The 25,990-nt window shown below is 36.9% G+C and overlaps 2 protein-coding genes and 1 long non-coding RNA gene across 3 annotated transcripts; 2 read left to right on the top strand and 1 right to left on the bottom strand.

Moving 5' to 3' along the window:
* Positions 1-1,494: 1,494 nt before the first annotated feature.
* LOC147947062 (DNA damage-inducible protein 1-like) lies at positions 1,495-2,004 on the bottom strand. Its single transcript, XM_087507341.1, has one exon. It carries the CDS (start codon positions 2,002-2,004, stop codon positions 1,495-1,497), a length of 510 nt encoding a protein of 169 aa, XP_087363467.1.
* Positions 2,005-17,074: 15,070 nt separating this feature from the next.
* Positions 17,075-17,689, top strand: LOC147947063 (uncharacterized). The gene is made up of 3 exons (XR_015593928.1): positions 17,075-17,297; positions 17,386-17,451; positions 17,613-17,689. It is a non-coding gene; the product is annotated as an uncharacterized LOC147947063 (long non-coding RNA).
* A 4,497-nt stretch (positions 17,690-22,186) lies between these two features.
* LOC104777515 (nitrate reductase [NADH] 2) lies at positions 22,187-25,910 on the top strand. Its single transcript, XM_010501787.3, has 3 exons — positions 22,187-23,604; positions 23,896-24,036; positions 24,138-25,910. Exons 1-3 carry the CDS (start codon positions 22,560-22,562, stop codon positions 25,703-25,705), a joined length of 2,754 nt encoding a protein of 917 aa, XP_010500089.1. The 5' UTR covers positions 22,187-22,559; the 3' UTR covers positions 25,706-25,910.
* Positions 25,911-25,990: the final 80 nt, after the last annotated feature.

A 25,990-nucleotide genomic window follows, 5' to 3' on the forward strand; every position in this document is an offset into this window, starting at 1 on the left:
CAGAGACCTGATACTCCGAACCTTCAGCCTTAGAGGCACTCACCAGTCCCTCATCACTCTCCTGAGCTAACCGCACTCTACTCAGCAAATCCGCTCGATCAGTTGCCTCCAAACCTAAAGGGTCCTGTGAGATAGAACACAACCTCAATGCACTAATCTCACCTATCCATACCTCCATATCCTGCTCCTGAGCCGTAGCCGCCCGCTTCCGACTCAAGGCATCAGCAACTAGATTAACCTTACTAGGATGGTAAGCTATGTCTAGATCATAATCCGCTACTAGCTCCATCCAACGCCTCTGTCTCAAATTCAGCTCTAGCTGAGTGAAAATGTACTTCAAACTCTTGTGATCTGTAAATACCTGTACCTTCCCGCCATACAAATAAGACCTCCAAATCTTCAGAGCAAAAATCAGTGCTGCCATCTCCAGATCATGAGTATGGTAATTAGCCTCGTGCTTCCGCAACTGCCGCGAAGCGTAACATAACCTTCCCCTGCTGCATAAGCACACAACCAAACCCCACTCCAGAAGCATCTGTATACACAACATAGGGCTCGTTCTGCTCAGGCAGTGCTAATACCGGAGTGGTAGTCAACATCTGCTTGAGACTTACAAAACTCGCCTCACACTCTGATGACCACACAAATGGGACATCCTTCCCTGTAAGCTTAGTCATCGGCTGTGCCATACTCGCAAATCCTGGAACAAACCTCCTGTAGTAACCTGCTAAGCCCAGAAAACTCCGAATCTCAGTAGCACTCTGAGGCCTTGGCCACTCACTAATGGCCTTAATCTTCTCGGGATCCACCGAAACTCCCTCTGCAGAAACAATGTTGCCTAGGAACCCCATCTCGCGCTGCCAGAAACTGCACTTACTCAGCTTAGTAAACAACTTCTGCTCCCGCAGCTTCTCCAAAACTGCCCTCAAATGTACTGCATGCTCCTCAGGACTCTTAGAATACCAGGATGTCGTCGATGAAAATGATGACAGACACGTCTAGAAACTCCTGGATCACGCTGTTCATCAATCTCATAAACGCAGCTGGCGCGTTCGTCAAACCAAAAGGCATCGCCACAAACTCATAATGCCCGTATCTCGTCCTGAAGGCATTCTTCCTCACATCTGCCTCATGTATCGGAATATGATGATAACCCGATGCCAAGTCAATCTTGGAGAACCAAGTAGAACCCCTCAACTGATCCAACAACTCATCAATCCTCGGGAGAGGGTACTTGTTCTTCACAGTGACCCGGTTCAAACCCTGGTAGTCGATACATAACCGAAAAATCTCGTCCTTCTTCTTAACGAACAACACCCCTGCTCCCCACGGTGAACAACTAGGACGGATAAAGCCCTTACTCAATAAATCCTCCAACTGCTTCTTTAGCTCCGCCATCTCTCCTGGAGCCATCCTGTAGGGCGCCTTAGACAACGACGTTGTCCCCGGTTCCAACTCTATCGTGAAGGGATCAAACCGAGATGGTGGTAACCCCTACAACGAATGGAACACATCCTCAAACTCCTCCACAACCCGAATACCTCTGACAGAAGACTGCCCCACAGACTCCGGCATCGAGATTGTAACCAAATAGGCTTCACGCCCCTTCTTGATCATCTTCCCGGCCTGCATAGCCGAGATCACGAGACTCCCCGAAGTCGGTCTCACTCCCTCGAAAACCAACTTCTCTTCTGGGCGCTCAAAGACAACTCTGCCCCTGTAACAGTCCAAATGCACCCTATAACGATGTAACCAATCCATACCCAAAATCACATCATACAACTCCACTCGACTGATGATCAAATCTGCCGGTCTCGACTCTCCTGCAATCAGAATCTCCACATCTCTCACACGACCACAGACTCTCAGGAACTTCCCTCCTGCAACCCTGACAACACCCGTACTCTCACCGGGATCTCCGCTGATAGAAGCGCACTCCGGCGTAATGAAGCAATGAGTTGCTCCAGAGTCAAACAAAACGTGGGACATAAACCCGCCCACCATTCAGGTCCCTACACAAACCTCATGTGTTGAGAACCTAACATTCAATCACAAGCAAAACAACAAGCATAATCTGAACTAATGAATTGACCAAGTTCGAATCTCAGAAGTTATACATGTGATCGTTCTTGCGCTAGTGCCACTGGTCTCCACAGTCGAATACACCCGCGATGTCGGCTCGATCCAACCCACCGGCTGCACACCCTGCGGCACTCCTGGCTGACCCCCAGCCTGCACCGCTGCTACAGCCATCTGCTGCAACTTGGGATAACGAGGCTTGATATGCCCCATCTCCCTACAGTAGTAACACACCCGAGTATCTGTCTGTAGCTCCATCACCACCCGCTGCTCCGTCACTGCCCGCTGCTCACCTCTCTGCGAACTGTTGGTCACCTTGTCGTCCCTGCTACCACACCCAAAGCATCACGGACCACTGTACCTCGATCTCTGCATATCCTCAAACTTCCGCTTCTGCCCCTGCGCAGGCTTGCCTCCCTTGCTAGGAACAGAATGCGGCTGGGACCACTGTGGCTGCAGTGAAAGACTGACCACAACCACCTGTGACCTCAAGTCGTCCTCTATCCCAGCTACAACCTCCACCAGCTCCGCTCTCGTAGGATAGCTCCGCACTCTGCACCGAGTCCTCAGATCATCCCGCAGAGCCAACAAAAACCTCCGCACCTGAGCCAACTCTTGCTCCCAAGCCCGACCTGCACACCCCACAAGTTGACTAAACTCAGCATCCAGCTCCCGCACTGCACGGTCACCCTGAGTCAACCCCAAGAATCGTGCCTCCATGCGGTCAAGAGCCTCTTGAGGAAAATACTTGGAGTTAAACTCCTTCACAAATTCCTCCCAAGACATATCCCGCTGCACCCTACGTGCTGTCACTGACCTCCACCACACACGTGCATCACATGATAAGTAATGCACTGCCAAGTCCACCCTAAACTGGTCGGGACATCGAAGCGAACGGAAAAGATCCTCCATCCGCTCCTTCCACTCATCAGCTACACTCGGATCCGTACCTCCCGAGAAAGATCCCGCTCCCACTCGTTGCAGCTGCACCATCATCTGCACGTACTAAGCGTCCACTACCTTGGCCCCCGGCTGCACACCAAGCTGCAAACCCGCCACAGGAGGCACCGCTGGGACCCGCCCACCAACAACTAGCGGCACTACTGGAACCTGCCCACCAAACATTGGCGGCACTACCGGAACCTGCTCACCAACCACTGGCGGCACCGCTGCTGGAAGCCAAGCCAAAACCTGAGTTAGCAAGCCCAACAAGACATCCTCCCTGCCTGGAGCACCCTGCTATGCAGCCCTCACACCCGGGGCATCACCGTGACTGGCACCGGGCCCATTCGCCCCGCCGTCACCCAAACCAGCCTGGTCTCCAGACACACTAGGATGAAACTGCGACTCCGCTATCTCCTCACTGGCCATACTCTAGGTCACACTCACACTGGCCTCGGGAACCTTAGCTCACCCCCGACCACGACCACGACCACGACCTCGACCAAGCCCGCGACCAACAGCATCTGCACCTCTCACCATCTGTATCACCAAGAACAGAAGGCTAAGAAACAATAACTCTAATTACACAAGATCACAACTCAAGCATGATGCCAAACACAAGATCACAAATCAAAGGGGATGTTCTAGGACCTCATGCCAAACACAATTGACTAAATAACATAATCAACTCTTGCATGAAATCCCAAACAGCAACAGTAAAAGCACAGTGAACCCTAGTCCTAGAACCGTAAGGGCTCTGATACCAAAATGAAACAACCCTTTTTTTTATATAATAATATCAATTCACTAGTGGTCCCATACCCACTAACATCCTAGCAACAATCAACATAAGCGGATAACAAAACAATTCCATAAATCCAACATGAATTCTAACAATAACAATCCAATAACCAACAATGCAATAAACCAAAAACCAACAATGAAATAACTAAGTTCCAACATCCTACAATGTTTTATCAACTCAACACTAGCAACCTAACAATAGCTAGACCACAATCAATCAAGCCTCTAGAACATCCTCCTCCTCATCGCCTTGATTCCACGATCACACTTTACCTTTACCTGCACATCACAAACAACAATTGAGATGCGTAAGTATTATCATAAATACTTAGTGAGGTCGTCCTCCCATCTACTAGGTTATACACACAAGCAACTGAGACCCTCAGGTTTAAGCAAGCCTCGGATGAGACTGGTGTCGACCGACGCTAACTCGGTGTCGACCGACGCTAACTCGGTGTCGATCGACGCTGACACAGAGTGGTGTCGACCGACACTATCTCGGTGTCGATCGATACTGAGTGCTGTCGACCGACACCACATTGGTGTCGACCGACACTGCCTCTGCAGATGCGAACTGCACGAACACGAATGACGAACCTCTGTTTCAAATCATCTCGAAACCGTCCCAAACTCACCCAAATGCCTCAGGAACCTATGGGAAACCCGAAAACAACAAACCCAAGCAAGGAAACACCACAAATAGACAAATAACAGCCAAACAAAAGAGATCTCAGGCTTAGATCAACCATGGTCAAGCACTCAGCTCTTTTACAGGAAGATTGGAATGAGAAACGGTGGAACCAACACCTTAGGAAGCTTCTCCTTCGTTCCCAATAACAGCTCTCCCTTCCACAACCACAAATCTCTCCAAAAACACCAAGAATAAGACAAAAATCTCTCAAGAACATTCTCAACGCTCACCAACACTTTCTCTCCTTTTTCTCTCTTCTCTCACTCAATGGCGACAAAACAAGACAACCTAAAACCCTTAATTCGTCGCTTCTCCTCTTATATACTTGGTTTAGGGGTTTCTAATTTAACCAAACCGAACCAAACAACAATTAAAACAAACCAATCAAAATTGGAAATGATGGTGTCGATCGACACACCCATGGTGTCGATCGACACTCAGACCACAAATATAATTTCTGGTTCGCGGATGTTACACAAAATCTCATAGAATCATTCAAAGTAGTAGTTTTTTAAAAAGTTGTGATATTTTGAATAACAGTAGATTTCAAGTAAGATTTATGAATCATTGATTGAATAACAAGAGATTGAATCAGCTCTTTTACATAAATCTAAGTTGAATAACATAGGATTTTAAAAGATTTTTAAAAATCATCAATTGAATAACAAGTGATTTTAAGAATACTGTAAAATCTTCTAAAATACCAATTTTAATACCCCCTCGTTAATATTTTCCCAAAACAGTAAGATTTTGTTTACTTTGAAAATTATTCCGGTTTGATATGGTATTATAGAGTTCGTTTAAGGATATCATTGCAATCTTTTTTTTAAAAGTTTTAAATAAATTCAAAATTATGGAGATGATTAATATTTGATTTTGTAAGTTTTGGAAAGGAGCAACTTTCAGGTTATTTATGATTGATAGATTGATTGGTTTTTGTAAATGGTATTTTTGAATATTCTGATTATTTTGGGGTTTAAATGTCGAACAGTGTTGATATGGTAGGTAGTTAATATATGTAATACACAATCCCTTATTCTTCATTGTGTTTTTACTCAAAGGTTGATGTGGAAGCTGTTTGGATACACATGAAAGATGTATTGGATCCGAATAGACTAATGGCCAAATACTTAAGATCCGCGTCTTTTCTACCTATTTTATTACATCTTTGCCCTTAAAATTTTTTTTTCTTCTTTCTTTCTTTGGGCGTAAAGGCAATATATGGAATATTTGTAAAAAAAAGTTTCTTGCTTGAGTACTCCCCAATTAATAGTATAGATGCTGACACATGTCAAAGGCGTAAAAGTGCATATATTTCGGAACTCCAGAAATATGATGATGAGAAATTAAGGAATTATGGAATTTAAATTATGAACACACTTCTGTATTTAATGCTCTTTGAAGTGAAATGCTCGCATGATTTTAGAAGCAAATGTTGGTAACTTAATTGATATCGTACCCAATGATCAATCGTAAATCTCTCACACATAGACCAATTTTCAACTAGCCCTAGGCATTCGGGTTCGAGTTTTCTGGTTTTTAGGTTTAGACATATAGAACCCGTTCGGATTTTTTATACTATCGGGTCGGGTTCGGGTTAGGGTAATTTGGGTATACCCGAACTCAACCAAACCATGAACAAAAAAAAACTAATTTTTATTTTCTTAAAAATTTTAGAACAATTGTATATATATAAATATTTAACGTTTCACAATAGTACAAAGATACTGAGATGGCAAAATGGTTAAATGTGCACCCTTAAATACTCAAGGTCTCTGGGTTCAAATCCCTTTAGATTCTTAATTTGACATTTAATTCGGATTAGTTCGGATGGGCATTCGGGGTTTGGATATGTATATAGTATGCATCTAAAGGGATTTATACAATACCTGAACCCGAACCAAACCATCTACTTCGGGTCGGGGTCGGGTTCGGGTTCGGGATTCGGATCCAGATAATATGCCCAGGACTATTTTCAACCATTAAACCTGGGATTTTGAACCGAACCGATATTTAGACAAATCGGTTCGGGTTTCGTTAATTGAATAAACCGATCGGAATTTATTTAATTAGGACCGGTTAACCGTTATTTTTGGTTCGGTTTTCCCAAACTGAACGGTTAACCGAAGAATAATAAACCCTAACATCCTAATAGAACAACAAGTTCCTAGCCACCGAACATTCACATCCTTCTCCCTCGTCATTCTTCGATTACTTCTTCTTCATCATCATCATTCTTCTTCTTCTTATTCATCATCAGTATCATTCTTCTTTTCTTGTTCTTCTTTCTTCTTCTTCTAATTTGATTGATAAAAATCATTTTCTTCTTCTTCAATTCATCATCCTTCATAATATTTTGTTTTCTTTGTTTCATTCTTCTTTGATTCTTCAACCTTCATCATTATTTTCTTCATCTTCTATACCGCGAGCTCCCCCTTTCAGATCTCAAGTCTCAATATTTCAGATTTCAGTGTTTCTCAAGTCTCGTCGCCGGTGTCTGTCCAGATCTCGTTGTCGATGTCTTCGTCGTTCATCGCTAGAATAGCGAAACAAAAAACCAATTTTTAAAATCTTTTTTGGTTAACGGGCCTTTGTGTTTTCTGCAGACAAAGCCGAAAGCCCAGTTTTCACAAAAAAATTTAGCCCCACAATACAAAATTGAATACCCGAATTACAATAATCGAAATAACCGCCTTCGAACCAAACAGAACCAAAATCTTATTCGGTTAGATTCGGAATAGTTTTTAATTTTCGAAAAAACCAAAAAACCGATTAACCGAAACCAAATCATCCGATCGGACGGAAGTCGCATGCCTAATTAAACCAATTGATCAAAAAGGTTAATATGTTTTAAACCAGACCAGCTTTCCTTGGGCTTTTAAAATTGGAAAATACTATTTTCTCTTTAGTTGGGCCTTTCTTACTGGACTTGTCTATTTCTTTTTCGTGTTTACGGATCCAGTTTGAGTTATACCCATAATTAGTGTCAACATACACTGTAAAGTCTATATAATAATATATTATGCTACGTGCAGACAGTCCACACGAGCATGCGCAGGCAAATGCCACTCGAGCTTGCAATAGCATAGCATCATATTAAATAAAATAATATAGACGTATAAGGAATGTGATGGTTCAAGAATCTTCCCTCGTCCCACTATGATTGCTACACGACTTAAAAACGAATGATATTTCACTTCTCGATGGTAGTTGTGACTTGTTGTGATTACTTTCTTTTACTCTGTTCTTTTGCTGCCTTTTACCCCATTAAGAAGACATATTTATGAATCTGTTTGTTAGCTCACACATGGATTTCTGCTTCGTTTTATTTATTAAAAAAAATGTAGCGATTTACTTCACTCTTAGTCTTAGATAAAGAAAACAATATAAATTTCTATCAAATAATTAATATCAACTGACGACAAAAAAAAATTCCATTTCCACAATTATTTTTGAATTTATTTTCTTTTTTTGGGAGGTGTTTTCGTAAAACTTGCAAAATATTAACTTGGTTCAAAGAGGATTAAACTGATACGTTTGTCGATCCTAGCACTGTATAATTGCATTGATTATGTAACTTTATAATTATTGAAAATTATCTAGATTAACTCAAATCTTTAAGAAAATAACTAGACTAACACCCGATTGAAAGGGTTTACTCAATGAACTCTACTCACTTTGTTCCATTTTATAAGATCTTTTAGTTAAAAGCACAGAGTTTAAAAAACTGTAAATGTATTCTTATTTTTTCATGACATAATATTTAATATTTATTGAAAAGAATTTAACTAATGAGATAAAATAACTGCAGAATACAAATGATCATATCATACTAAATAAACAGAAATTATGCGTTGAAAATTGAAAAAAATCTTATAAAATGGAACAAAAATAAAAAGCTAAAAAAGCTTATAATTTGAATCAGAGAGAGTATTTTTTTTAATGAATGACCTTAAACAGTAAGTAGCAAAATAATAGTAACAATTATGCCATTCTAGTCATTTTCTCTTATGATCATGATATGGAAATATTCATATTCCCATACTCATATTTTTACAACCAATTAATTTTATTGAAATACAAATTAGAGAGAAGAAAAAAGATATTGAATAACATATAGGATAAAAAACATAGACATATTGAAAAATATGAAACTTAAAATGTCTGTCAATATTTTTTTCAACTAGATGGGATTTCCGTTAGATCTAATATAAGTCCAACTTGTAGACATGCTTATTTTAATCTTTTACTGTCAGGTGGAATTTTGTTTTTATCAGGCCGGCGGATCCATTTCTATGAATGATTACTAAGTAGTAAATACTATGTTGTTTTCATCAAAGTTACATTTTTTACGTCACAAAAAATGTGTTGAAAATTTTAAAACATCATGCACAAGAGTTGGAATAACCACAAATGCCATTAGCAATTTTGCCATTTTCCTTTATATATTAGATTTGTATATTTAAAGATCTAAAAAACAATTCTACATATTATATTTGTTTTTTTTTTGTTTCCAACTCTTTTACTGTTAGTGTTTGTTATGGCCAAAAACAACAAATCTACAAAAATGGCAAAAATGTAAACATAGTGGAAAAAAAAACATATAAAAAATGTTGCACTTGATGTAATTTTGGTTTTTAATGAATAAATTTTAGAGTTAATTACTAGATAGGGACTTATTTGAGGGGTGTTTATATATATGTTTTGCAATTTGTTCAAAAAACTTTCAAAAATGCCACTTTTAAAAATCTAAGAACACAAATTTACACATAATTTTTGGTTCATTAGGTTCCAATTCTTTTAGGGTATAATTTTTGTTATGAAGTATGGGTTTTATGAAAAGATACTCTGAAATATTTCATATTTAAATATTGCAAAAATGGCAAAATTGAAAATTATTGAGAAAAATTGCAAAAACAAAAGATTTGGCTCAATAAATGGCATTTTGTATAAGAATCCCATAAATTTTACAATCAACTAAAAAAAAGATTTTGGGTCAAAAATGGCACTTTCAGCAATAATTCCTATAATTTTAGAAGTAGCGTCATTCGTTAATTGTAATCTTACAAACTTTTATTAGACCAACAAATCAAAATTGTGTGAATCTAAAGGTAACAACATATGGAGATGCTGGATTGGTTTTTCAAATACAAATGCTCTATCTATCTAGATATCTATGTTTTCTTTTGTGTTACTTTCACGTTCCATGGTCACGATCAGCTTCTTTGTCTATCATCGTCCACAATCTTTATTTGTGGTTCTGCTGTGTTCATATTTTGAATATAAAAATTAAAACTGTGTAAATATGAACTAATAATAAACAAGAGTATTCCGATAATTTTGAAAATAAAGCTTTAATTTCTTGTGGATGTGGTGAAGTTGGTATCTTTTTGTGGTTATATATATTTTTGCCTATCAAATTTGAACAATACATGTAGCCATCAAAATAGTATTTTGTTTGGTTGGCAAAGGGTTCACCCAAAATTTTCTGGATACCACAAATCTCATGAAGTGAAACTTCCTTTGGCCTTTTTCCAAATTTCTTATTTTGAGTTAACCTTTTTTAGAACATAAAAATAAATTGAAAAGAAAACAAGAAAAGAAAAAAGATATATACGTCCAAAATCACATATCATAATCTTTGTCTTTTCAGGATCGTCTTTTTCTTATTTTTTTATTATTATGTTATTTTCACGTTTTAGTGTAGTTTTTTATTGAGAAAGCATAATAACATTGTCTAACCATAGCGGATTTACCAATCCTTAGTCTATGGAATACTACAAGAAGCACCACATGATTTGCGCAGACGTAAACGTAAAGATCCATTCTGATGAATTATAAAATTATAAATGATTTAAATAACTATATTAAGAAAAATGTTACAAAATCTAATTATAAATACTTCAAATTAATTTAAGTGGGTAAAGAAGAAGATATGAGCTCTTTTAATTAATGTTTGGTTGAAAAAAAAAAAAAAAGATATGAGTTTGTAAACAAAATTTAGGTGAACTCAAATTTTAGATTCATAATTTTTTTGAATTTTTTAAAGTATTGCAGATTTAGAAAAACAAAAATTTTAAATAAAACATTAAATTTGACTTTGACATCATAAAATTATATATAAATATGTGTATATTTTGTACTATTACAATGATTTTTATATTGTCAATATGTGATAACACATCTAAAATGTCCCAAAGAAGGCCAACACATTATTTAGCCTCCTAGCCGAACAGTCTGCAGCAAGTCTGAATGCGATAACCCGCAAGAAAAAGTCTACCACCAAGTCTATGTGCGATAATCCGCGAAAAAAACTTTACCAGCAAGTCTGTGTGTTTTCTCTTAAAAAAAATTGTTTCTCCACTAAGATCGAGAATTTTCCTATTAATGTGATTAGCCTACAACGACGCAAGAAAACACATGCAAAAACTAGTCTTGTTGTAACACGTAATGGAAGGTTCGAACTTACTTTTTTTTAGGTGGTTCGAGCTTACATATATAAGAGGTATCGTCTCATTTTATGTTCATGTCTCATCAATATCTTTGCTTGAGACCTACTCCATCCAACCATATCCACCTCCTAGAGACCTTCAACACCTTGGAGAAAAACTTTCTTCCATTACACTTCTTCTGTCTATTATATGATATACATATAATATAGGCTATAGGCTATAGCTATGGAATTTCTGTGAAAAGAACACTACAAGAAAACAGGCCATTTGCGATTCCAGTAATCGTTACTCAATAGTCGCAAAAAATGGTTTTGCGACTCCTTAACAATTATTTGCGATGGTCGCTAAAAAACGGTCGCAAAATTTGTTGGTCGCAACATGGTCCCTTATTTGCGACGGATTTAGGACTATGTAATATAGTCGTATATTAGCGACGTTTGTGTGACCGTATATGGTAGTTGCAGTTTCCGACTAAACTGCAATCAAGTCTATTTGGGGACATTTTTGTGACTGTATAGAACAGTCCTAACATTTTTGTGATTGTATAGAATTAGGACGGTTTTGGGACTAATGTAAGAGTCTGTGTTTAGCGACTATTTTTATAATTTGGATTGGTTTGGTCACAAATTAGTCACGGTTTAGCAATCCTAAATCTGATTAATTTCGGATTTTGAAATGATATTAATCAAAAGGAATGATGATTTAAGGTACTAATCATGCAAAATTATCATCCTAAACAAAAAGATCCTCCAAAAAGTATTCAAAAGCAAAACAAGTTCATTAAAAAAACAGGGAATTGCAACACATTCAGTTGGAAGCAGTATTAGAGGAAGGAGAATTGGCAGCTGGACTGGAGGCTGGTGTGTGTTGCTTGGTGTGGTGCCTTCGTCAGTGGGTTGTGCATTGGTTGCAGGTGCGGTAGCTGGATGGGTGGTTGCAGGTGTGGATGATTCAGGAGGAGAAACCATAAAAGCTTCAAACTCAGGATTTTTTTCTTTCATGAAGAGGAAAAGCCTCTTCAGCTCAGCTTGAGACTATCGGTGTTCCTGATCATGTCGTGCATTCTCAGCCTCGTGTTCAGAAATCTTGTGCCGAAGTTGATCTTGAAGCTCCTCAATAGTTGATGGAGAAGCGCTTGCATAACTCTCTATCTTTTTCCTTTTCTTTAGTGTCTCCACAAGTGATCCAAATCCAAATGGGTTGCCTTTGTGGTCTGTATGAGTACACTAAACCAAGAGATAAACATTCAGTAATCATCACAGACTAAATGGAACCAGATTTAAAAAAAAAACAGACAGAAACGAATTTACCTGAAGGAAGATTTCATTTCTTTCATCAAGGGAAAGATTATGATGTGTTGAACTCTCTGAACCATCTGGACCATCTTCCTCCGTTTCAGCTTCTCTCTCTTCTATGGTCCTCTCATACGTCTCAACAACTGAAACAACCGACACTTAAAGCAACAACTATACTTATTGAATATCAAACAACAACTAGAATTATTGACACTTAAAGCAACAACCTCGCACTTATAGACTTATAGAAACTTATAGCAAAACCGAGTAAGCAACCTAGTAATCGACATTTGGATCAAAAGCAACCGAGTAATCAACAACTACACTTAACTTCTACACTTCAAGAAACTTAAAGCAAAAGCAAAGGAAAGAGTTTTATACCATAGCGTTTCGACGCCAGGGATAGGATGCTCAGACAAGAGTGGTAGTCGTTCTCGGCCTGGAAGTCTAAGCAAACCATCCAACAGCTCTTGGTAGTAATCGACATTTGGATCTTGTTGCTCTTAACCATTATCTTCCTCTTCACCATTATCTTCCTCTTCACGATTAGGGTTTTGTTGCGGTTGATGAGGAGGCAGTTGCTCCGGTTGATGAGGAGGCAGTTGGTGAGGATTTTTCCTCCGCGGTTGATGAGGAGGCGGTTGATGAGGAGGCAGTTGGTGAGAATTTGTCCTCCGCGGTTGATGAGGAGGCGGTTGATGAGGATGCAGTTGGTGAGGATTTGTCCTCCGCGGTGGATGTGTTCTTGGTGGATGGGTACTCAGCGGTGTAAGTTCCCTCCGCGGTTCAGGATCTTCCCTCGACGGTGGATAGGTACTCGGCGATGGACTCGTTATCGGCGCTGGATTTGTCGGTGGCGGAAACTGAGAAGGTCGACTTTGGTGTGAATGGCTTGTCGACTGTGTCCGTTGAGAGGGGTTCGACGAATGAGAAGACAAACGTTTATTTCCATTGTAGATTCGGACACCTGTGGCGGTTTTGGCATCGCGACCTCTGGAAGAAGCCTTACCCTTAGGAGGCATTAGAGGAAGGAGAGGAAGGAGAGAATTGAGTGATTAGATCGAGAAGGAAAGGATTGAGAGATTGGAATGAGAGATTAGATCGAGAAGGAGAGGAAGGAGACGATTGAGAGATTAGATCGAGAAGGAGAGGATTGAGAGGATTGAGAGAAGGAGAGTTGAGAGGTTTTCGAGAGAAAACCCTAGATCGAATTGGAAAAGAAGAAAGAAGTGTTTAATCGTTTAATGGGTTTTCATAGTTAATAACGAAACTACGTCGCAATTTCGTCGCACATCAGTCGCATCCAAAATAATTGGGAGGGGGGGAACGCCAAAATTAATTAGATTAATTAAACTAATTAAGTGGTGGGAAGATATACTGCCAAAACCCGGTAGCAAATCAGTCGCAAAGTGTGACTATTTTAAGACTACCTTATTAAAGTCACAAAATAAAAATCATGAATTCTACACATTATGAACAATATAAATCACTAAGGAGAACTCATAGTAGTAGTATAAAGTACTTGTAATAGTAAGATTTAGTTAAACAATGTTTACATTACTTAGTTTTGATTTTTCTTCATTGGAACACATTCTTATAAAAGAACATGTAACACTTATAATAAATTTTGAACTTATGGATGTTTGGTTTATAGTCATTGAAATTTAATACTTTGAGAAAAGTATTATTGATAAGGTGAGCAAAACAAAGCATAAACTTCAACATAAACATGTAGATGAATCTCAAATGTGAAATTTCACAAAAAATAGCTAAATCAGGTGTTAGTCGCAAAGTCTTCAGATATTGGTCACAATATAGTCGCAAAAAAAGTCTCAAATTAGTAGCAAAAGAGTGACAAAAGACTTCAGTCGTAACATCGTGGCAAAATAGTCGCAATGTGTGACTATTTTAAAACTACCTTATTAAAGTCACAAAATAAAAATCTTGAATTCTACACATTATGAACAATATAAATCACTAAGGAGAACTCATAGTAGTAGTATAAAGAACTTGTAATAGTAAGATTTAGTTAAACAATGTTTACATTACTTAGTTTTGATTTTTCTTCATTGGAACACATTCTTATAAAAGAACATGTAACACTTAGGATAAATTTTGAACTTATGGATGTTTAGTTTATAGTCATTGAAATTTAATACTTTGAGAAAGTTATTATTGATAAGGTGAGCAAAACAAAGCATAAACTTCAACCTAAACATGTAGATGAATCTCAAATGTGAAATTTCAAAATAAAAAAAAATAAAGAAAGTGGCTAAACAGTCTAAAAAGAGTAGCTAAATCAGGTGTTAGTCGCAAAGTCTTCAGATATTTGTCACAATATAGTCGCAATTTGTGACTACTTTGTTACTTGTTAGGGGTAAAAAATGTGAACGCAAATAAGTCCTCAATAAGCGACGTTTTTGCGACCATCCTTACCGATTATAGAGCTGGTCACAGAGTAGTCGCAAAATTGTGACCATTATGAGACGAATTTGTTTTCGACGCAAAATAGTCCTAATGTAGTCGCTTATTTGAGACCCTTTTATGACTTTTATGTTTTGTCGTTAATAAGCGACGTTTTTCTCTCAAATTTTTTTGTAGTCGCTGAGTCGTCGCAAATTAGTTTCACAAAACGTCGCTATATTTTGCGACTGAATAAGTAGTCACAAACTGTAGTCCTAAAATGCAGGTTTTCTTGAAAACCTTCCAAATGGTATTTGTTTTGCAAGTTAATTTACTTGTCTCAACTTGTAAAAAATACAGGTCAAAATTATGAAGTCGAACTTATTGTGCATGCAACACAACTTTTATACGTATTTTTAAGATATCAACAGTTAGAATTCCATAACGCATTATTCTATCATCATTTATAAATAGTGCTTTTAATATTAGCAAGGGGAGTAATTTTTTTTGAAAATACTGAATATGAATATGTTATTTTTAGAATTTCGTCACATCTAATTTAATTCTCTTAAAAAATATGAATAGTCTTTCTATATCGTAGTAATATGAAAATTGTTCTAATATCTATTGACATTTTGTAGCTATGAGATTTAATAAAACATTTATTCATTTTCTTATGTTAGACACTGATATGTATATGAATCAAATGAATTAAATTATTGCAACAAAAATAAAATTCTATTTGAAAGTGCCATATCAACCCAAAACCAAATGAGAAACAGTCCTTCAACAGCTAAACTATCCTTCAAAGTCAGATTTTGAGAGAAACAATCCAATGATGTGGCCACACCTAACCTTTCTACTAAGGTATGAAAGGAGTTCATTTTCTACTTTCCAATGTGACATGAAAAAGTATGTTGTTAAGAACAATGTGAAACACACTAGAAGGTCGCTAAGTTATATGAATTAATTGTTTATTAAGCTTTTAATAAATCATACTTCTCCACAATCATGTCAAAATGTTAATTAGAAACCCCCACCTTATCTAATGAAATACACGCCAAATGGCATATTTCTTTCTTTTTATTTTTATAAATAATTATAAAGATTTTTGTGTTGGAATATTTTGGAATTTTCTAGCAAAGGCAAGAAGAGAGAGAGCTACACAAAGATGGCTCAAAGGTTCAGCAAAAGGCCACATTGTCTTCAAAACTATTTAAGTTTTGTTTACCCTTTACTTTCTTTTATTAGCCATCCCTAGATGTAGCTTCACCTTCTCTTTTTGACTCTTTGAAATTCTGCGTTCAAAATTTCACCAAAGTTTCTTTCTTCCTTCATTCTAAAACATTTTAAGAAAAGATTGCTTTTCTAAATAGTCATACATGATATATCACTACCATACTGCTACCATAAATACCCATAATCCAGATATAAAAAGAAAAGAAAATAAGCAATACCAATCTCGATTTTCATATTGTATAATGATTAATGAAGTATTCACAGTTTCACACTAGAACCAACAACTTTTTGAAGCCGATGAAGGAATAGCCACATAAACTTGAATGATATTTATTACAGCAATTCTACAGAATTATTACCCATACCATATCTAATTCCGCATAAGAAATGTACGGACGTAATTATAGTTTTAAAGTTACAAAATTCGTTCAATCTATTATTTTTCATCAATTAAACTTACGCCACTATTTAAGGTAAAAAAAGGAAAAAGTTAGGTGTGTTTGATGTAACTAATTGGTATGATTTATTTTTGTCCCAAACTGATTGGTAACACTTTTATAAGTATAAGTTTTAGTATTGTTTTGAATAAATTAAATTTAAATATATAATTCTGGTTTAAACTTTTACTAAACAAAACATAATAAAATAAACATAATATTTCTATAATGGAGAAATAAAAATACTTACTGTAAATTTCATAACAAGTACATATTATGGTATCCAATATTGTTAGTTTTTTTTGTCAAATATGAGGAGTTCATATTTTTAATATACATGCCTATAACTTTGTACTTGTAATTCAAATATAGACCAAACAAAAAATTTTAATAACTAATAAATAAATAAATAATATTAAATACAATAAAATTTTTGGTACAATTATTAAAATGGAAAATAATATATTCAAAAGAAACTATCCCTTAATCTATATATATAAAGTTCACTTTTCTCATTCCTGGTGCTGCCACCTCAGCTACTCTTTCTATTTAATGAGGCCAAATTTTATAAACTACCCACTAACCATTTTCTATTGTTTTTTGGACCAAATTTCTTTGAAACCCCAAATTATTTGAGATTCCTAATATGACACGTCAGTTAGATTTTAGGTTGCTTTCTATGACTATATATATATATATATATGTAGGATTTCGAGGGAGGTTCGACTTCACCTCCTTCTTCACATTTAAAAACGAAACGTCCCTTCTTCTATTTCCAATCGCTTCACATCCTATCTGAGGGTTTCACCCTTTCTTATTTCATTGTTTTCTCGGGTATGTGCAAATTCCAGAGATGAAACTGGTCTCATGGACGTTAATTAGGATTAGGGCTTAAACGTTTCAAATCCTGGTGATAATGACATATTGTTCGGGGAAATGCAACTCATTCCGGAATGTAAGTGTCTAACCAAAAAAAAACATCCACTCCGTATTTCTTTTGCTTCCTCCGATTGGTGATTCATTTTCTGATCTTTTTTCCCCAGATTTAAAAACCTTGACTGATGGTTTCAGTTTGGTTTATCAATCACTTATGTAGCCAAAAACGCCAGGTAGCTGCTCTTTCTTAAGAACTTATAATAAATTTTGTATTTGGAGAACTTATATTAAAGTTTAGTATTATCTTCGTTTGATATGGATATAGTCTGACGCATGTTGAATATGTCCAATCTATAATAACTTATGTTGCTTATCTAAACCTTTTTATATGTAGTAAATTTGTTGATTTCTTGGGTGAAAAGCTTTGGATGAGGAGAAAAATCCAGAGACCTACATACGAAGACTCCTCCAATTGCTAAATCATAGGTACGACTTACATTAGGAAGAGTGATTTTGTTGGGCTTTTCCTATGCCGATCAAACACTTTTTCCTTTGTTGGCCAAACCGTTTTGTGTTTATTTAACTGTTCGTATGTACTCTTATTAATAATGTGCTTCATGGGGTTAAAATAATTGAACTACATACATGATTTGATTATTTTCTGTACTTTTGTTTGCGTTTTTCATTTAGGAAGTTAAGAAAAAGAAACGTCACTGCGAAAGAGTTTGAAAGTTATAAATGTTAAGCTTCCACAACATAACTGCCTCAAATTAAGGTTAGGCTAATAGACATTCTCTTATTCAAATAAGATTGTCATGGCAATTAAATATAAATCTGATCAGTTTTAAATTTTTATTTTTGTCAAAGGTATATAACTTACACTTTTGTATATTAGATATTTTATAAACTTCCTGCTATTGCATGATTAGAACATATATATGTACTACATTGAACATAGTATATCCTCACTATACATATTTCTCAAGAATCCCAAAATGTTACTAATATATTCGTTGCAACTCTTGTGACGTTTTTGTTACAAATAAAAATTTGTGATCATTGTATTGCAACCATTAAAAAAATGTCACAAATGCATAACAATGTTTATATTGTGACTAAATAATTTTAATTGTGACTAAATATTTCGTCTTGATAAAATTATTTTCTTGTAGTGCTTGAAGATGCATTGACAGGAGGAAATACAACACCATGATGTCTATGCTGATGATGATCAATTCGTTTGTCACATAAAAAGACGAAGAATGTGAGGAGGTGGTGCGTTAGTGCAAGAGTGGAGAGAATGAAAGTGTTGTAAGTTTTGTTAGTAGTTTGGTCGGAAAAACCAGTTAAAGTAGAGGCCAAAGTTATGTTTTCACTTAGATTGTTGCACCTCCAATGCAAATAATGCAAATGGGTATGTATATGGGTGTGTATGTGTCCATAATCCATTGCATATAGTAAGTGGAAAAGCTTAAGTGATTGACATGAATTCTGTCGCATAATCTTTTGTGTGCTCTACCAGTTCTAGATACAAAATCAAATAAACTTTTACTTTGATGGAAAATGATTGACAAGTAACAAACACGCTCAGCTATAAATTATCGCATGAAAACATGTATTACTGACTAATTGTTGTCATGAAGGATAGATAATAGCATTTCAGGCCGACAAATTATAGTTTTATTATCCAAAGTTAAGATTTCATACTTTAAAATTTCATCATAATGATTTATGTTACTTATACTTTTAATTCATTCACAGTACTATCCAAAGAAAATAAAACATGAATTTGCTGCCATTTCTTATCATGAAAAAAAATATCTCCACTCTGTATATAAGCTTATAAAGAATATTTTCTTACTAACATCTAGAATGAATATAGACATCAAGATTAACAATTCAGAAACTCAACTAACTAATATCATTAACAAAAGTAAAAGAAAATATTCAAACTACATTTGATATTGCTCAGAAAAAAAAATCTACAAAATAAAATAGCTACAGAAAAATTTATTAACACTTTAGCATTGTCTTATAAATTTTAAAAATTAATTCGCGCGTAACGCGGCATATCGTCCAGCCTATAAATAACAGTAGGAAATAGTCTTAACCTAAAAATCACACACAACTTGCAAAAAATGCTGCGAAACACACACTATTCCCTTGAAGAACTACCAAACGATGTCCTCAGAGATATAATCTCTCAAGTTGCTAAGATTTCATGCACAACCGTGAGACATGTTATGCAAGCATCACCACATCTAGCCAAGTCAGCCCAAGATCACCGAGTCTACAAGAATATCAACCTAAGGCCCCTGGCGATGAATCCACTAGCAGCACTAACGAGATACCAAGACCTCATGGAAAAATGCATTACAAGTGGAAATGTTGAGGCTCACTATATCAAAGGGATCCAAGAGTATTTTCAAAAGAACAACACAAAAACAGGGCAGGAACACTTGAAGAAGGCGGCAAAAGGTAGTTATGAGAATGGTATGTACCTTTACGGAATTGTGAAGTTATGCAGTGGTGACGCAGCAGAAGGAAAAATTTGGCTCGACAAGCTAGGCTGCAAACAAATCAAAGCAAAGGGTGACCAATGCTGGAAAGATATCAAAAAGGCGGTACACAGAGTCAATGTACAAAGCCTACAATGCTACTACACTACATTGGCAGCAATCAGACCAACTATTTACTGCACCGTCAATGACATGGAAAATATATGCGTATGCTGCTACTACTACAAAAAAATGCTCAAGTTTGTCTTTTTCATTTAGCTTAAGGAACAACAATATGGTTTACCAATGTTATCAACCTTAAATCAATTCCACAATTCGAAATAGAAATCTATGTTTTTCTCCTTCTTAAACAATAACGACGCCTCCAAAAGAATTAAAACAAGAGAAACAAGGAACAAACCTGAAAGTATAGCAAGTAAACAAAAGATATATATATAAAAAAAAAAAATCCGCCGCTTACCATCACATCAAAATCAGAACATAGAAGATCCAAATATGTTGAAAAAACTTTCTACAATCCATCTCAAGAAAAAAGTCTTCAAGTATTACGACCAACAAGACATAGATATATGCAAAGAGGTCTTTACCTTCAGGGACAACTACATCATAGAAAAACTTGGCTTAGAAAAACTGGGCTATACAAAATCAAAAAGAATAACCAAATCAAAGCAAGGCAACACAAGCAACACTTTCAGAGGATCAGGGAAACACAACTAAAAACCAATTAACATTATTTGGCAGCACTTCACAAAACCATCACCAAAGACAAAGAAGGTAAGAGATGCACACACCTTTAGTAAACTAAAGAGATTCAAAAATATGAGTGCCACAATCGATAATCGTATAACTAAATTATATGAAAATGAAAACTGAGCCAACAAAAAACAACCTGGACTGTATAAAATAACAGCTAAGAAAATTATTTTTTCCCAAAACACAACTCACATCGAATCGAAAAAATCACTCAGAGGACAAACGAAAAAAATACAACTAAGAACACAAAAACAACTCACAACTTAATTAGGAAATCTAAGAAAGACAACACATTTTCATATTAAAAAATTTGAACACAAATTCACATTTACGTTTAACGAAATCAACAGAGGGATAACCAAATATCTCCTACAGATGCGAAGCGAGCAGGAAATCAACCAAATACGCAAACCCAAAAAAAAAAGATAATGGATATATGAAAGGGATGACTGAAAAAATGATTACGAGCATCAAAGAAATAGGTTCAATACTCATACTGTCCTCTAGATCGCAAACATTGCTCTTCTCCTATCCGTTCACGAGGACATCGAATTTTGAAAAAGAACAAATTCATTCCCAACTCAATAACATACAAATAATGACCCAATAGACCAACACATTATAAGCCTTACAGAGAAATTGGGCCCAACGGCTGAAACAAAGAAAAATAGCCCAAAAAAAAGAAATGTAAGTTATTGATTTTATTTACTTTTCTTAATAAAATCCACAACTTTTTTCACACTAAAACATTGACAAAAAAACTACTCCCACAGTTTACTAAATACATATGAGAATATTAAAAACTCTAACCCAAACCACATATAAAACCAAATAACAATCAAACCACAAAATGACAAATAATAATAAATTAATCAAAACTAACAACTACAGCCAAACAACAATTTTAACTACACAATATTAACTTCTCATGATAATTTTAAAAAAAACATTAAAAACACACAAGATTATCTCAATTTTTGAAAATAAACAGCGATATGCTTGAAAATATCCAACAAAACAACATAACCACCAAATCAAATACAAAAACAGACGTAAAGATGAATCTACGTAATAAAAAATAATATACACAAAATAACCCGGAATACACCTTAATCTAACTCCCGTGCGTAGCGCGGATCAATTGCTAGTATATATATAACATTAACTCAACTTAACACATGACATTTTTCATATTTAGGGTTAAGGATAAATTATGTCAATAAGACAATTTAAAACACGATAACTTAGGTAAGTAATCACAATCAATATAAAACTTAGCTACACATTTTGGAAATCGAATTTTGAGGTTTTTGAGATTACATGTTTATTCAATTATTTTGATATGAATCGATATTAGGTATAGAAACACGAGGTAAATTCAAAATCTTTAAGTTTTGTAAAGATCCCATGTTCTGTAAACGTTGTAGCTGATGGTCTAGCAAAAGATACTAAGATAAAAAAGTCAGACTTTGTAATATCAAGGAATAATGTAGGTTGATCTTTACTAATTTTATATATTGTTGACAAAAAAGAAAAAAACTTAGCTTAAAGTAAAAAACGTTAAAATATTATGAATAATAATTTATTTTATATATATTAAATCTTAGATTTTTGGTTTTTTGGTTCGGCAACTTCGGTTTCGATTACCAAACTCATTTTAAATGGAAAGTTCAGTTGTTGACATAAAATAAAAATAGGGCGAATCTACATGCTTGGGATGTGTTCGCAGTTTCTACAAAACTACTTCTCCAACGGATTCATTCATTCGTACTTTTGTTAAACAAATGGATGATTATTTAATTTAGTCAAGTCATAATAAGAATTAATAGTAAATGAGAAAGAAAAAAAGATACACATTAATAATAATTTAAAAGTCACAAATGGTCCCCATACGTGTGATTCGGCAGGATACTTCCCAAGAGGCATACCACTATAGGCTCTCTCCTATATAACTTCATCTCCACCAACGATGCATTTTCGTCCTCAGATCTCAATCTCACTCACAAGAGAGAGAGAGAAAAGGCTTAGTCTTGTACAATATTCACGATTATACACTTTCTCTTTCCAACATGGCGGCCTCTGTAGATAATCGCCAATACGCTCGGCTCGAGCCAGGTTTAAACGGCGTGGTTCGTTCTTACAAACCTCCTGTTCCGGGCCGGTCCGATTCCCCTAAGGCAAACCAGAACCAAACCATCAACCAAACCGTGTTCTTGAAACCAGCGACGGTTCATGACGATGACGAAGACGTGTCGAGCGAAGACGAGAACGAGACTCACAACAGCAACGCCGTGTACTACAAGGAGATGATACGCAAATCCAACAGCGAGCTTGAGCCGTCGATCTTGGACCTGAGAGACGAATACACGGCTGATAGCTGGATCGAACGTAACCCTTCCATGGTCCGTCTCACAGGGAAACATCCCTTTAACTCCGAGGCGCCTCTTAACCGTTTAATGCATCACGGGTTTATCACCCCTGTCCCCTTGCACTACGTCCGTAACCACGGCCATGTCCCTAAGGCCCAATGGGCCGAATGGACGGTCGAAGTGACCGGATTTGTCAAACGGCCCATGAAATTCACCATGGACCAGCTCGTCTCCGAGTTCGCTTACCGAGAGTTCGCCGCGACGCTGGTTTGCGCGGGGAACCGCCGTAAGGAGCAGAACATGGTGAAGAAGTCAAAGGGATTCAACTGGGGATCCGCCGGGGTTTCCACCTCCGTCTGGCGCGGTGTCCCTCTCTGCGACGTATTGCGTCGCTGTGGGATCTTTAGCCGGAAAGGCGGCGCTCTCAACGTCTGCTTTGAAGGGTCGGAGGATCTCCCAGGTGGCGCCGGAACTAACGGTTCCAAATACGGAACGAGCATCAAGAAGGAGTATGCCATGGATCCATCAAGAGATATCATTTTGGCATATATGCAAAACGGAGAGTACTTAACACCAGACCACGGGTTTCCTGTTCGGATCATAATCCCCGGTTTCATTGGTGGTCGGATGGTTAAATGGCTGAAACGGATTATTGTCACAACTCAAGAATCCGACAATTTCTACCATTTTAAGGACAACAGAGTTCTACCTTCTCAAGTAGATGCCGAACTCGCCGACGAAGAAGGTACACACACAAATCTTTTTGCTTCAAGAATATTAATATAATCATTGCAAACTTAAATATATATAGTCTTTTCAATAATTAGTTTTATAGCAATCGCACTGAAATGAACTAAACGACATGTTTCCAAGTTTCCGAACCTATAGGAGAAAAACAAAAACAAAAAAAATCATACTACTATTAAACAGTGGAAAACTAATGTTGGTGGATGATGTCAGCTTCAGTAGTTTATATAATTAAAATTTTTATTTTATTTTTTGGTGATTAAATATAAATTGAAGTTAATTTTTTCAGGCTGGTGGTATAAGCCGGAGTACATAATCAACGAGCTAAACATAAACTCGGTGATTACGACGCCTTGTCACGAGGAGATTCTTCCCATCAACGCTTTCACCACCCAAAGACCTTACACTTTAAAGGGTTACGCATATTCCGGTACTTTTTTCCTCTTAAAAGTTTGTAAAATAATAAATATATATTTAATACTGGGATGAGTTGATAATAATAACTAGAAAAATCTTTATATACAAAAACAGGTGGTGGAAAGAAAGTGACCCGTGTAGAGGTGACAGTGGATGGTGGAGAAACATGGAACGTATGTGAACTTGACCATCAAGAGAAGCCGAACAAGTATGGGAAATTCTGGTGTTGGTGTTTCTGGTCACTTGAGGTTGAGGTTTTGGACTTGCTTAGTGCCAAAGAGATCGCTGTCCGTGCATGGGACGAGACTCTCAACACGCAGCCCGAGAAAATGATATGGAATCTCATGGGGATGATGAATAATTGTTGGTTTAGAGTGAAGACTAACGTTTGCAAGCCTCACAAGGGTGAGATCGGGATCGTATTCGAGCATCCAACGCTTCCGGGCAATGAATCTGGTGGATGGATGGCCAAGGAACGTCACCTCGAGAAATCCGCGGACGCGCCTCCTACTCTCAAGAAATCGGTTTCGACGCCGTTTTTTAACACAACTGCGAAAATGTACTCGATGTCGGAGGTTAAGAAGCATAACTCTGCTGATTCTTGCTGGATCATTGTTCATGGACATATCTATGACTGTACCCGCTTCCTCAAGGACCATCCGGGTGGTTCGGATTCGATCTTGATCAATGCTGGTACGGATTGTACAGAGGAGTTTGATGCCATTCACTCTGATAAAGCCAAGAAGATGCTTGAGGATTACCGCATTGGAGAGCTCATTACCACTGGTTATTCCTCTGACTCTTCCTCGCCCAATAACTCTGTTCATGGTTCGTCCGCTGTCTTCTCCTTGCTGGCTCCCATTGGAGAGGCGGCTCCAGTTAGGAGCCTTGCTTTGGTTAACCCCCGGGCTAAAGTCCCGGTTCAACTCGTCGAAAAGACTTCCATTTCTCATGATGTTCGTAAATTCCGGTTTGCTTTACCTGTTGAGGACATGGTTCTTGGTTTACCGGTTGGTAAGCACATTTTCCTCTGCGCCACCATTAATGATAAGCTCTGCCTCAGGGCTTACACACCGAGCAGCACCGTTGATGTGGTTGGCTACTTCGAACTTGTGGTCAAGATTTACTTTGGTGGTGTCCACCCAAGATTCCCTAATGGCGGGCTCATGTCGCAGTACTTAGACTCGTTACCTATAGGGTCAACCCTGGAGATCAAAGGACCATTGGGTCATGTTGAGTATCTAGGCAAGGGTAATTTCACGGTTCACGGTAAACCGAAGTTTGCTGAGAAATTGGCAATGTTGGCAGGCGGAACCGGTATAACCCCGATTTACCAAATTATCCAAGCCATTCTAAAAGATCCAGAGGATGAGACTGAGATGTATGTTATTTATGCTAACCGGACTGAGGAAGATATTCTCCTAAGGGAGGAATTAGATAGTTGGGCAGAGGTGTATGCGGACCGGCTAAAGGTTTGGTATGTAGTGGAATCAGCAAAGAAAGATTGGGCTTACAGTACCGGTTTTATCTCCGAGGCGATTATGCGAGAGCATATCCCTGATGGATTAGATGGCTCAGCAATTGCCATGGCTTGTGGACCACCACCGATGATTCAGTTTGCGGTTCAGCCGAATTTGGAGAAGATGCAATATAACATCAAGGAGGATTTCTTGATATTTTAATCCTAAAGCCAAAGATATTTCAAAAGTCAAAACGTTAGGTGGTCAAAAAAAGTCAAGTTGTTATTTATTAGAGTCTAAATAAGTAATGATAGATTTGTTTTGTATATAATGTTGGTTTCTTTAAAGTTTTCAATTGGGAAATATAACTTTTCCGTTGTATTCACGATCGATATTTTTTGTTACAATAAAAAAATATATTTCAAAATTTTCTGGACATTGAGAATCATCACCATTTTCGCATGTCTTTGTCGTTAAAAGAAAAAAAAAGTTTCTACAGCTATTAGA

Source organism: Camelina sativa, chromosome 3 (assembly GCF_030686135.1).
Source record: "Camelina sativa cultivar CO46 ecotype springtype chromosome 3, ASM3068613v1".
Lineage (NCBI taxonomy): Eukaryota > Viridiplantae > Streptophyta > Magnoliopsida > Brassicales > Brassicaceae > Camelina > Camelina sativa.

What these genes read in the sequence shown, in the direction of transcription:
- LOC147947062 (XM_087507341.1), bottom strand. Translation starts at nt 2,004, where the DNA reads ATGGTGGGCGGGTTTATGTCCCACGTTTTGTTTGACTCTGGAGCAACT.
- LOC104777515 (XM_010501787.3), top strand. Translation starts at nt 22,560, where the DNA reads ATGGCGGCCTCTGTAGATAATCGCCAATACGCTCGGCTCGAGCCAGGT. An exon ending in CGAACTCGCCGACGAAGAAG is followed by an intron (nt 23,605 to 23,895) that starts GTACACACACAA and finishes TAATTTTTTCAG; the next exon opens with GCTGGTGGTATAAGCCGGAG. An exon ending in AAAGGGTTACGCATATTCCG is followed by an intron (nt 24,037 to 24,137) that starts GTACTTTTTTCC and finishes ATACAAAAACAG; the next exon opens with GTGGTGGAAAGAAAGTGACC.